This window comes from Camelus ferus, chromosome 29, assembly GCF_009834535.1.
Source record: "Camelus ferus isolate YT-003-E chromosome 29, BCGSAC_Cfer_1.0, whole genome shotgun sequence".
In the NCBI taxonomy this organism is placed as follows: domain Eukaryota; kingdom Metazoa; phylum Chordata; class Mammalia; order Artiodactyla; family Camelidae; genus Camelus; species Camelus ferus.
In genome coordinates, this window is record NC_045724.1 from 15,949,011 (window position 1) to 15,961,785 (window position 12,775).

At 35.7% G+C, this 12,775-nt stretch overlaps 1 protein-coding gene across 1 annotated transcript in view; it reads left to right on the top strand.

The window, feature by feature from the left end:
* The window catches only part of C29H8orf34 (chromosome 29 C8orf34 homolog), a 238,145-nt gene that overhangs the window by 73,653 nt on the left and 151,717 nt on the right, over positions 1–12,775 (top strand). Inside the window, 1 exon segment of the mRNA XM_014566909.2 lies at positions 10,994–11,166. Coding sequence (XP_014422395.2) covers positions 10,994–11,166 — 173 coding nt within the window.

Genomic DNA, 12,775 nt, shown 5'->3' on the forward strand with positions numbered 1-12,775 from the left:
AAGTTATTGCATGAAATGTGTAATATCTCCTATTCTTTTGAGCTGAGAATTTCAGAGTTTGGTTATAGAACTGAATCACTGTAATCACTAAATCAGTCTATTAAAAATGAACTAATATTATATAAACTAGTTGGATTCTGCCTGTGTCTATATGATGATAATGATGATGATGATATGGAAGACACTTGTACTTTTCTGTAGCTACCCTTCCGAAACCTGACTCAGTAAATTTTTTCTTTTAATTACAAGATGCCAAGAGAACATGATGGTGCCCTGCACTTGGGGTGATAGTTGTGAGCGTGGTGAGAGGTGATGTGATTAGGAGTAATTTTAACAGTAGTGTCGTTGGAACTTGCTGTTGGATCAGCTGTAGAAGAAAATTAGTCAATGGTGATTCCTGCATTTGGGGGATGAGCAACTAGGTGAATTGTGGTGCTACTTAACAAAATTGGAAAAACTGGGGAAATGGCAAATTTGGCAGGTTGGGATAGCATCAGGAGTCCTCGTTTAGATTGTTTGTTTTGAGTTGTCTGTTAAATATATTTATATGAGCTGTTGCTCATAAGGGAGATTTGACTCAAAGTTATACATTGAAATAGAAGTTCTCATTGTTTTGGTCTTAAGTCCTCTTTTATACTCCTAAAAATTATAGAGGACCCCAAAATCTTTAGATAGGTTATATTTATCAATATTTACCATGTTAGAAGTTAAGAATGATAAAAAATTTTGTTTAGTCATTTTAAAACTGTCACTGATAAAACCATTACATTAACAAAAATAACATTTTTATGAAAAATACTCTATTTTCCAAAACAAGATGTTTGTGAGAAAGTGACATTATATTAATTTTTGAAACCCTCTTTCGTGTCTGGCTTAATTGAAAATTTCTTGATTTCCATATCTGTTCTGCGTTCAGTCTGTTATGATAATGTTGTTTCAGCTGAAAAAAAAAATCTGACAGCAGGTATGTAGTTGGAAAAGGGCGAAGCACCTAGAAATAGCCATCAGTATTTGGTGAGCATTGGTCCAGATATCTCTCTAAGCAGAAAACATACTGAAATTTGGCTGGGAGGCTAGATATACAGGTAGAAAGAAAATGATGGGAAGTACAGTACAAAAAGCAGGATCATATCAAATCATGACATTTAAAAATAATAGTAAACTAGAAGGTAATAATTATAATATTTTTTCAAAAGCAGTGAAGTTAGTGTTCTTTTATTTCAAATAGGAACATACCTTTTAAATTTTGTACCATAAAAATACATTTCTGACTCACTTATATACTTTATATACTCTCAAATATGAATTCTCTTTAATGAACTGTCATATTTTAAAATTATTTAAATTTAAATTTCTGTGCAAAACTAGATCTTGACTGTACAGCACAGCAAGTAGACAGAGTGGCAGATGTGGCCTCCCGGCTCCGTCCTGCTTTTCCAGTCCTCTTCTGTCCATCAGTGTGTTAGCCCCAGCTGGTCTCTTACACCGTGACTTCCCTTATAAATTTCAGAAATTTAATAATCCCTACTCTTTATCTATATTCTGTGTTCATTTTAAGTTCAGAGGCATTATTATCACTATTTCTGGGATCATTTGCTCCTTCCAATATATTCTGCAAAGCCCTGGCTGCCTGAGCCATAAATTAGCTTGTGACTACTTGGCCCTTGTCCTTCCCTCCTTTTTTTTCCCCTAGGCTCTGACTTGCAGCCTGGTTGGTTTCTACAGCAGCATTATTTGGTGAGCTAAAGATCATACTAATTGTTCTTTGAACTGAAAATGGATTGCACCCTCACTGGATAAAATTGTGAAAGCTCTGACACTTAAATATCACCCTCAGGACACATCCTTCCCCTTCTCACCCCCTCTTATAAGCGCTAGCTCAGGGGAGTTTCCATTTAACTAAGTTGCATAGCACTGCTGATTTTCATTACTTGCCTAATGTTCCTGTTTTTGAAGACTGCATGGAATTTGCTGAAATTCATTGCATATTTATTATTTTTCATTTTTATTGAGGAAGAGGCCAACAATTGCCATAAATAAGCTTTTATTGAGAAAAAGTTATGTCAGTGCAAAAAATTGTTCCCACTTTCACACCTGATACTCTTGAGTATCAGGTAATACAGAGGAAACACAGGCTTCCAGAGCCAAAACCACCTTCTTTGCCTGTCTGGAAAGAACCCTTGGATGAGAGGGACAGCCTGCCCCATGGCTCCCTCTGCTGACCATGAAGCTCACAGTCCTGCATTTTTCTCGTTAAGAAAATGAATCTCAGGCTGGTACTGAAACAATAGTCGAAAAGAATGATTTACAATATGTGTTAACCTGACTCCTGTGTCTTTATTATAGTAATAAAAATCAATACAGCTTCTTTCATTAACATTTCCCAGGGTTCACTAAAGATCAGTTTTTCTTTACCTTTATAAAATACTGATTTTTTTACGGTAATACTCTAATTTAATTATAATTTTATTGAAATTATTTTTTCTGTGACTTTTGAAGTTTATGAATTCTGATAAAGGTAATAAACATTATTCTTAAGGTAGAAAAGATAAAACAGAGGCTAATGTTATTTTAAGGTTTTTTCCAACTGTGAGAATTCAATAAATGTCCTTTTCATTAGTCTTTCCCTCTCCTTAGCTGGGATATTGGTTTTCTATTGCAGTTGTAACAGATCGAAACAAATTTATTAGCTTACAATTCTGTAGTTTAGAAGTTAAACATGAGTCTCCCAGGGCTGAAATCAAGGTGTGATAGGGCTTCATTCCTTCCTGAAGTTGTAGGAGAAGTCTGTTCCCTTGCCTTTCTCAGCTTCTAAAGGCTGAAGCACTCCTGGTGCACGGTTCCTTTGCTACATCTTCAGAAGCAGCAGTGTCTCATTTCTCTCTGACTGCAACCAGGAATAGCTGTCCACTTTTATGGAATCCTGTGATTAGTTTGGGGCCATCCAGCTAATCCGAATAATCTCACATCTTCACATCTTTAACATTAATCGTGCAGAGCCCCTTCTGCCATATAATGTAACATGTTCCCAAGTTGGAGGATTAGGAAGTGGACACCTTTGGGAAGCCGTTGTTCTGCCTGCACGGCCACTATCCAAGTTCAGGTGGTATTACCTCCCATACCTGTATCTGATTCTTCAGGCTCCTGCCATTGAGTCATCCTTTAAAATGCCATGTAGCAAACCTGGCTGGTGCCTGTTCAGTTGCCCTTTAGTAGGGCAGTGTGGCCCGTCCTTCGATTCCGGTGAATATTGGATACTGAGGACTTCGGTTCAGTGGGAGCCATCCTGCCTGGAGATGTCTGAGGTGGCCCTCAGCCAGTGAGTGGCTGAAACAGAGCTGTTATTTCCAGGACGGCGCTCCCCTGGAGTCAGGCTTTACAGGAGACTTCAGCTGAAGCAAGTCTTTGCCCGGCTTCTTCCCATCTTCTCCTGCTTCCTTCACTCTCTTACAGGTTTCACTTAAGAGACCCCCAGCAATAAATCACTTGCTCAGCCTCTGGTTTTAGGGAACACTACCTAGGGAATTCTGCTAAAAAAATTTCCATGACTCCCTGTTACTGAACAAATTAAGTCCAAATTTTTAAGGCTAGAATTAGCAGTCTATTTTACTACTCAAAAATATAGCTTATGTTTTATTTTCTCCTTTTTCTCTACCCAAAGTCTGTGCTGTGCTCAGCAAGGAAAACTGTAAGGCAGCCAGACTGCAGTACTTCCAAGTAATAGTTTTTATTGATTTCCACATTTTTGGTCATTGTCATTCCCTCCCTTTTCTCCAAATGTTTTCCATCCTCCAGGCTTTCTTGATGCCTCTTGCAGAAGGTTACCTGGTACCTCCTACTGAGCATTTAGAGAACACAGTGACCACATGACAAATGATACTTCTTGTCTCATATTATGGGAATTTGTGTTGACTGCTTGAAGAAGTAGTCTGGTATTCCGGAAAAGTCTACAGATAGGCCTTGGATTGAATCTTGGTTTCTGCCATTTAATAATTATGTGGACTTCAGGAAGCTGTTTATAGATGCTGAGCTAACACAGACAGACACACACACACACACACACACACACAAACACAATTATTTTTTAAAAGTTACCTTTACCTGTGGGAGAAGGGAAAGAATAGAAAGTAGGAGTAAGGAAGGCGTAGAGGAGGATGAGGATAGAATCTTGATTTCTTAGAACTTTGTATGTATATGACTTTGTAACCATTTAAATATTTTATATAACTTAAAAAAACAGTTAAGTCTTAAAACAGTGATTTCTAATAATCAAAATCAAAATATAACAAACGAGCACAACTGTATTTCAGGTTGATGGCAAAACACACTGAGGTAAATTACTCCAAGTCATTATGAACAGTGATTTGATTGTTCTCTAGCGGGAGAGACTCACAGGGCAGAGAGAACAGCTATAAGGTCTTAAACTGTTTTTAGTAATCATGTCGTTAATGATAGTGTTGATATTATTATAAAGAGACTGTTAGGTATGTTTTGTGTGATAATAGCGAAGAAGTAAATATGTTGATATCCTTAAGAACCAGAATTTTTGGCACAGGGGAAAGGACATACAGATGCAAGATCAATAAATTTAGGTGAAAATTATACAATCTTTTTTTGAATTAAAAGTAACATTAAGAACTCATAATATTTTTTATTTTAAAAATGAAAATAAACTCTCTACTGGCAGTGCACAAAACTAGAGTCCAAGTATTGTTTTCTGAATATCATTCTCTATTAAAAGGAACCATATCTCTTTGGAGAAATGGCTGAATCTAGATTTGCAACTGAGAACGTACAACTTGAGTCTGGAACATCATTTAGCACCAGAAGGTAGAGATGCAGTCAAAGGATGATGGAACATGTTAAAGGGACGGAAGAACCTGCTTGTAGGGGTTCCTACTGGGACCACTAAAGACTAAAAATAATGCTAGTGATGTGTTATATTCCGTTGAAAAATAAAATCTACAAGTCCATGCTGATACACCTATATACGTACATATATACATACCTACATGTGTACATAAATGGAGGTGGGGGAGAAGCACTTTCTCACAGCTGAGCACCAGCAAATAAATTTAGAAAGAAGGGTGAAATTAGAAAATCACAGATTGGCGACCATCATAGTCACTGATAAAGACAAAGGTCAACAAAGAATGTTAAAATCAGGTGAAATTTTGATGAATTACAGGATATCTCCATAGTCTCAAAGTTACTTTCTCAGATGATACTTAATAATTACCGAGAGAAAAGTAGCAACTTTAAAGTGGAAAACATGGAATACACCCCTTAACCAAGTGACCAAGGGTATCGTCATTAGCCATGGGACAGATCAACATCATGTGCCTTTTGTTATGAAAGGAATACATCGCCTCTGCGTTGTTCTTGCCAAAAAAGGCATAACTTGAATATAATCATGAGGAAGAATTTGAAAAACACAAATTGAAGGACCTACTAAAGAGTAACTGGCCCTTATTTTTTAAAAAAAATGAAGGTCATAAATGTCAAAGACTGAAAACTGTTACACATTAAAGGAGGTTTTAAAAAAAACACATGACAGCTGAATGCCATATGTGATCCAGGATTTTCTTTTGCTGTGTGCAACAGTATTTGAATAACTGGAGAAATTTCAACAAGGTTAATCTATTAGTATTCTATCAGTGTTACCTACTGGTTTTAGTAATTATACTGTGGCCATATAAGAAAATGCCCTTCTTTATAGGAAATGTACCCTGAAGTATTTATGGGTAAAGAGGTATCTTATCTACAAATTACCTTCAAATGGTTCTGGGGAAATTGTGTGTGTGTGTGTAAATATGTATATATAAAATATAAATATATGTAGGAGAAAATGATAGAGCAAAATGTCGACTAACAACATTGACATCACATTAACAACTTTTTGGCAATCTGGGTGAAGGGTATACAGGAATTCCTTTTTTTTTTTTTTCTTTTCTCAAGTTTTCTGTAAGCCTCAATTATTTCCATTTAAAACATAGATATTTCTTAGATCTGTCCACTATTACCAACCCCAGAACAGTGTGTACATACAGTGTTCAGATTCTAGTCTTGAAATATATTTCCAGCTAAAAGGAAATCAAGTCCCTTGGAATAATGTTTGATTCCAGGTTAGGAGCAAACAGTGTACAAAATGAACCTAAAATACCTTATCACACCAGAAGGCAAGAGTGCTATGAAAGACCACTAGGATTGTGTCAGAAGAGCTCAGGAGCCAACTTAAATAATCTTCCACTGGAAAGAGGTGAGAAAATTTGAACATGAATAAGAAGAATAACTGCAGTGTAGTAAAGTATACCTAATGTTTTAAAATCCATATGCTCACCTAAAAAGTCATTAATCTTTATAGTAGTGCTAGAGGACCAAAGTTACTATTTTCAAAAGCTCGTAAAAGTAAAGGGAAACAGTCACTTCTTTTGCTTTTCCCATACGAATCCAACTTCAGAGTGACCAAATATTTGATGATAGGAAGATTCTCTTTACAGAAGTATTCCAGCAAACGAAGGAATGTAGAATCATAAAATCAGGCAATCACCATTTGGCAATTCCTTGTGAATTGATACATCTAAGCAGTAATTATCAATGCTACCGGCATCACTAAAGCAGAGTCAAGGGAACGTTGTCTCCAGATGAAACTGACCATCCTCTCTGAAGCAGTACTGACCAAAAAAAAAAAAAAAAAAACCCATGACAAAAAGAAACCCCACTTTTTCTTGACCTAACTACTAATTTACAGAAATTACAAGGGGCAGAGGAACATTTCAAACCACATCACAGGGAAGGAAAGGGGAAAATCCATACTATGGAAAACTCACAGGACAAAAACAACTTGGGTTTTTTGTACAAGAACAGCAACAACAAAATTACAAGAGGAAAAAATGAGAGACAGGAAGAGACTATTATATAGATTAAAAGAGATGTAAAAGACTGCCAGCCAGTCACAACATACAGAGTCTTACTTCAGGTCCAACTTGTGCAAACAAATTGAGGTAATTTCCTGAGATAATAAGAGAAATCTGATAACTAAGGAGGTATTTGATTTTAAAGTATATTGTTACTTTATATTTGGGTATGATAGTGTTACTGTATTTGTTTACCAAAAAAGCACTTTTTTTAGAGGTACATACTGGACTATTTACAAATGATAATGATATAGTGAATGGGATTTGCTTTCTTCTGATATGGCTTAAAAAGTTATCAATCAGAATTTATCAAAAATTTATTTATTGGTGTTCATGAATCGTTTATGTGATTTTTAGTTAGACATAAAGATCATAATTCACCATTTTCAGTTCTTTGAATTACTTTTAATTCAGTCAGCACCAATTTTTGTGCTTATTTTATTAAATTATAATTGTGCTAATTATTATGGAGGAAACAAAGGAATTTAAGGCATGATTCCAGCCTTCCATGAACGTCTTGTTTTATTAAGACAGGAAAACATTCGCGTAACACAGAGTATAACCGCATACTGTGCTGATAATCACTGGTCAGCGCAGCTGAACCCTGGGATGGCCACTGGGAGCCGGCCACTGGGAGGGAGGAGGCTGCCTCCAGGATGGCAGCTGCTTCTTGATCAGGGTAGCTTCCTGCTGATAGGAAATACTAAGCAAATCTGTGATCTTTGGAGAATTTTTGACTGCTATAGCAGCCTTTTTTTTTCCTTATTATTTGAGCATATTGTTTAAGAACCTGAAGATTTAGGGACCTCTAGTCTTAGGAGAACAAAAGAATATATATTTATACATTTCTAAAGAATCATTAGGATTTACATTGTTCAGTGCTGGAATATTAAGTGATTTGTTTATCCATGTACTTAAAATATTTTCCAAAACTTTTATTCAGTGTGCAGTTTAAAAATTTCTTTTGCCATCTCCTGATGTTTGTGGAACTGCTCTCTTCAGTGAAATCCTTCCACAAAGATTTATGGAGAGAGATTTACTTAGTTTGATCAAATGTAAGTAATATAACCAAATAAAAATCTACTGTTTTAATCAATTATGAGTAAATGGACTATGTTCAAGAATTTTTAGAGATATAAGATTTTCATAAAGGGGTAGATATAAACATTTCTTGTGTATTCTGAAAAATAAAAATAATGAAGTCCCATTTTTCCTCCTGTAAAATGTTCACTTCTTGAGTCCTCTGGCCCTGTTTGCAGCTCTTTGTATTGCTTTGCTTGTCAGCTGTTTCTCACTGAATTTCTGCTGCCAGCTGGAGTTAAACAGGCTGCGTATCAAACCACTTACCCCCTCTCTGTGCTCCACTTTCCAATAGCAATGGCATCTATCATTGTATTTAGTTTCCCAGTAAGCAACCAAGAAGTGATTTCTGATTCTCTGCAGTTCTCAACTTTTTGATCATTCTCAATTCTAAATCCTATTTTTTTTCATTTATAGTGCCTAAACTTACCCATTTCTATTGTCACAGTGGTCAATTCTTTGTCCCAATTCTTACTAAGCCTAGTTCTATATAGAGATTAATACTGAATTATCCAATCTTTTTAATATACTATTTATACAATAAATCTTTACAGAATGAAAACCTGTGCCATCAATTCCCTGTCCTGTTACTCTGCCTGTATTGACACCCGGCGTCTGTTCTTCCCTCGCTCGCCCGTGCCTGCTGTTCTGTACCATTTCCCCCAGTTCCTAAGCATCACTTATTTAGAAGTGGTTTGAAAACAGTCATATCCTTAGGGAACGGTATCTAACATATGTACAGAATGCTGTGGTTTTACTATGGTTCCTGCTAATTTGTTTGGTTCAGTGCGCTTTGTAATTCCCATCGTCACCATTTTACAGTTGGAGAAAACGAAATTCAGAAGACAAGCAACGTTTCACAGTCTCACAGGCCAAAACTGGTTCTGAAGCTGTAAATATGCTGATAGATTTTTTTTTTTCCTGAAACATGCCCTTTGCTTTAGTCTGTCTTAATGGTAAATGTAGGTTTAAAACATAATCACATTGTTGCTAATTTTAATTCTTGCACTTTAAGTGATAGTAAATTGTCGCAGATGAATATGCCTTTCTAGTAATTTCAAAACATTAACTTGATTGCATGATTTCACAGCTTGAAAACTTTGATCTCCTGGCTCTGAGAACATAAATACAGGAGGAATTCAGATTAGTTGCTGCATTATGTAGACACTTACTAAAATTTATCTGCTGCATTTTCATGTAGGCTAGGGAATCAGTATTAAGACATCCAACTACTTTCTGTTGCTTACTATCTCTTGGATAAATGTTTATCAAATATGTCTTAATCACGTTTCATATTTTGCTTTTGGTGTATATGTTTATATTAATTAATGCTACATTGTATATATTGTAATATTGTTTTTGTATAATACTTGGAGAAATTGTAAAGACTCAGAAGACCAGGTCTAAATGTTTAAGGAATTGGTTCAAGACTCTTGTAATATTACAAATTATAAGCCTGTGTTTCTCAGAATCAAGATACTTTAAAAATACATTTTTTTCTCACTGTAAGACAAGTACATATTTATCCCAGAATGTTGAAAAGACAAGGAAATGCCAAAAGAAGAATTAAAATTACCTGTAGTTCTTTCATTCAGATAAAACCATTAAATTTTGGCTTATCATTGTTTTTCTCAACAAATCAAACAGTATCTGGCACATAGTAATTCATAATAAATATAAAAGAATGAGTAAGTGACTGGATTAGTCTGTGAATGCTGGATTGATGGGTTATAGTGTAAACCCTGGCGGCTAGTCTTTGTGCCTCTTTTCTTTTTGTAACGCGAGCTCCTCGCTTAACGTTGACTGCAGAGGCACCCGCTTCAGCATTGGCCATCTCTGATAAACGTCCTGCAGGGAGCCGGGTTGCCGCTCCACACTGAGCCCCTTTGTTGTAGAGGTCTTGGTTGATTTTTGATAATACATTTTTTTCATCTGGCCACTGTGTTTTTTTCTCTCTTCTCACTTTAAATTTCCACTCTTATGTTTTAAATCACTGATAAAGGGTGAGCCTGAGAAACCTTCAACCTCAGTAAAAATAGAAACCCATGCCCCTGCTTGCTCTCTGTCTCTCCCCCTAGCCCTCACTATGTGGCCCCAGGTGTGCTGGGTAATTTCCAGGTGTTGTGAGTAATAAACCTTGATTTTTTCAAGTTTTGTGTTAGTCATTGCTGAAAAGCATCTTGCATTCATGTTCAGAACCACACGAACTGGTCCAGTAACAACAGTGGTTATTGATAGGCTGATAACTGGCACAAAATGTGGATAAACACCCATATGAATTTTTAAAACAAAAACTAGATCATACAATAGGTGTTACTTTTTAACCTGCCCTTTTCCCTCTTACAGAGATATCCCTGGCAATTGCATGTGTTTAATATTAATTTTAAATTATTAAATGATATAAATAATTTTAAATATTTTCAGAGCCACATCATATCCAAGTCTATGAAAAGAGATTGTGTTAGCATTTTTTAGAATTAGTGTAGCACACCTGTCATTGACATTTCTCTGCTTCCAACCTCTCCTGGATTTCTGAAAGTCCAAAATGCTTTGCACCTGGAGGCAGTGCGTCCTTCCAAGCCCTGTCTCCTCCTGACTTTGTTCCCTGCCTCCACCTCAGTTTCCTCCTGAGAAATTATTTACCATCTTCTAGCAACTCCGAGCTCTTTCAGTATGTGGGCTTTACCACACCGTCTTCCTTCTGTTCCAAATGCTAGTCCTGCTCCTCCATCCTAAGAACAATATGCAGCCTTCTGAATTCAAATCAAAGATTTTATTCCTCGATCCTTTATCACAGTGTCCCTTAGGAGTCAGCACAAATCATATAAATTATCTGGTAGCGATGGACAGAACTGAAATTTTAGGTCAATTCAGAAAGAAAAGAGGAACATTTTGATTTGAAGAAGCAGTTTAAAATCTAGACAAGATTATTTCTCTGTTGTCCTGTTAATAAGAATACGTAATCTAAGGTACAGAAATTCTCTTCTCCTCTTTAGGAAACAGTGGCGTTTAATTCTTCTCTTCTGAGACCCCGTGTGATTGGAGAATGGATTGGTCGAGAAGAGAATGATGCTGACCCACTTGCCGCTGAAATGTTACAGCCCCCAATACCAAGAAGTAAAAATGAACAATGGGAAACTGAAGATAGTAGCTCTAGCCCTGCAGGAAGGTGAGAGGAGATGTCTTCTAAGATTCTTAATATTTTAATCATTTAAAGGTAAAGGGAAGAAATCAGGTGCATGATTTTGATGAAATAACGTAGCAGTTTTATATAGGAAGTTATGTTTCACATAGGATAAAAATTAATTTCTCTGTTTTAAAATTAGATTTTTATTAGATTTGCTTTTAGATTTGTTTTTTTCCTTTACATCTAAGATTATCATATCTTTGCTACTAAAACCAAATAGAGAAATAATTTCAAGGACATAAACTGTCAGTCGAGACCTACTGTAATAGGGACAGGCACGTAATACTGGACAGAACTTACTGTATTATTGGTCTGACTGTTAAGCATTGGAGAGAACTTCTGATGTACCACCAGCGAGATCTCGTTATTCAACAAGAGGAAAACCAGCAAATGTGTGATAGACGATGCTAGGTGGCGTCAGATGGAATTTATAGAGAGAAACCTTGGTTTAGAACCATTTTAGTTTCAAGTTAATAACTGTGATTGAATGTAGTTACTTACATTCTCTATGTTTAATTTTTGAAATTATTTTTGAAACTATTATGATTTGTGAATTTGAAAGTTAGTAATTCATTTTTCAGCCCCATGTTGCTCAAAATGATATCAGAAGATTTGTCTTAAATTTCAAAATACTGGTAGAAGTAGGGTAAGTTTGAAATGTGTAGATCATATTTTTTAGAGAAAGAATATTCAGAATAGCCACTTTTTATAATACTAACTGCAGTGAGTAAAATTCAAAACAAAAATAAAAACTTCCACAAGGAGATTGGAGTGAAAAAGCATTATGGAGGCATGTCTTAAAAGAGATTGAGAAAAAATACTAATAAATTGAAATGTGACAGGAGTGTTTCCGTGAGTGTTATTAGCTGACCACCACAGAAGAGTTTTTCCTATGCATAGCATAGCCACAGTAACTTTGTATTTCCTACATTAAATTTAGCAGTAACCAATAACTATTCTTTCTCAAGGAGAAAATTGTATTTTCTACAATGTAGTAGCTTTCAGGGGCTTTTCACTTTGACTTATCAGTTGGCTAGAGGGAAGGAAATTCAGAATACCCGTTAATGTGCTTCAGGCATCTAGAAAATTGATTCTATTTCCATGCAAAATAACTTTTGAATTATTTAAATAGTTGAAGCGTACTGTATCAGGAGCAAGAAAACCATTCTGAAAAATCCATTTGCCTTCTTTTGTGAAATGCCAGATCAATTTCATATGTCAATTGAGGGTGATTTTATTTTTAATACTAGACTTATGAAACCCACTAGACCTTTATCTTTATTCATTGCCAGATCTTTAGTTCTTAAATATAAAATAGAGAAATGCCAGCTTTTATTTTGCTTTCATTTAGTCATAATAGTAAATAGGAACTATTTACTGCAAATGTTAGTGCTTCTGTTTTCCTCCTAGCTTCAGTGAGCTCGTACTCCCTCTTGAATGTCCAGTAAAGGAGAATCTATCCTGCAATCCTACTTGGATCCCTTACGCAGAGAACTCAGTCCATGAAGATCTCTGTCAAATACTTGTTTTGAAAGTTGTTTTTAGGGTTTTTTTTAAACTCTGTCTTTATGAATTGATACATTACCTATGA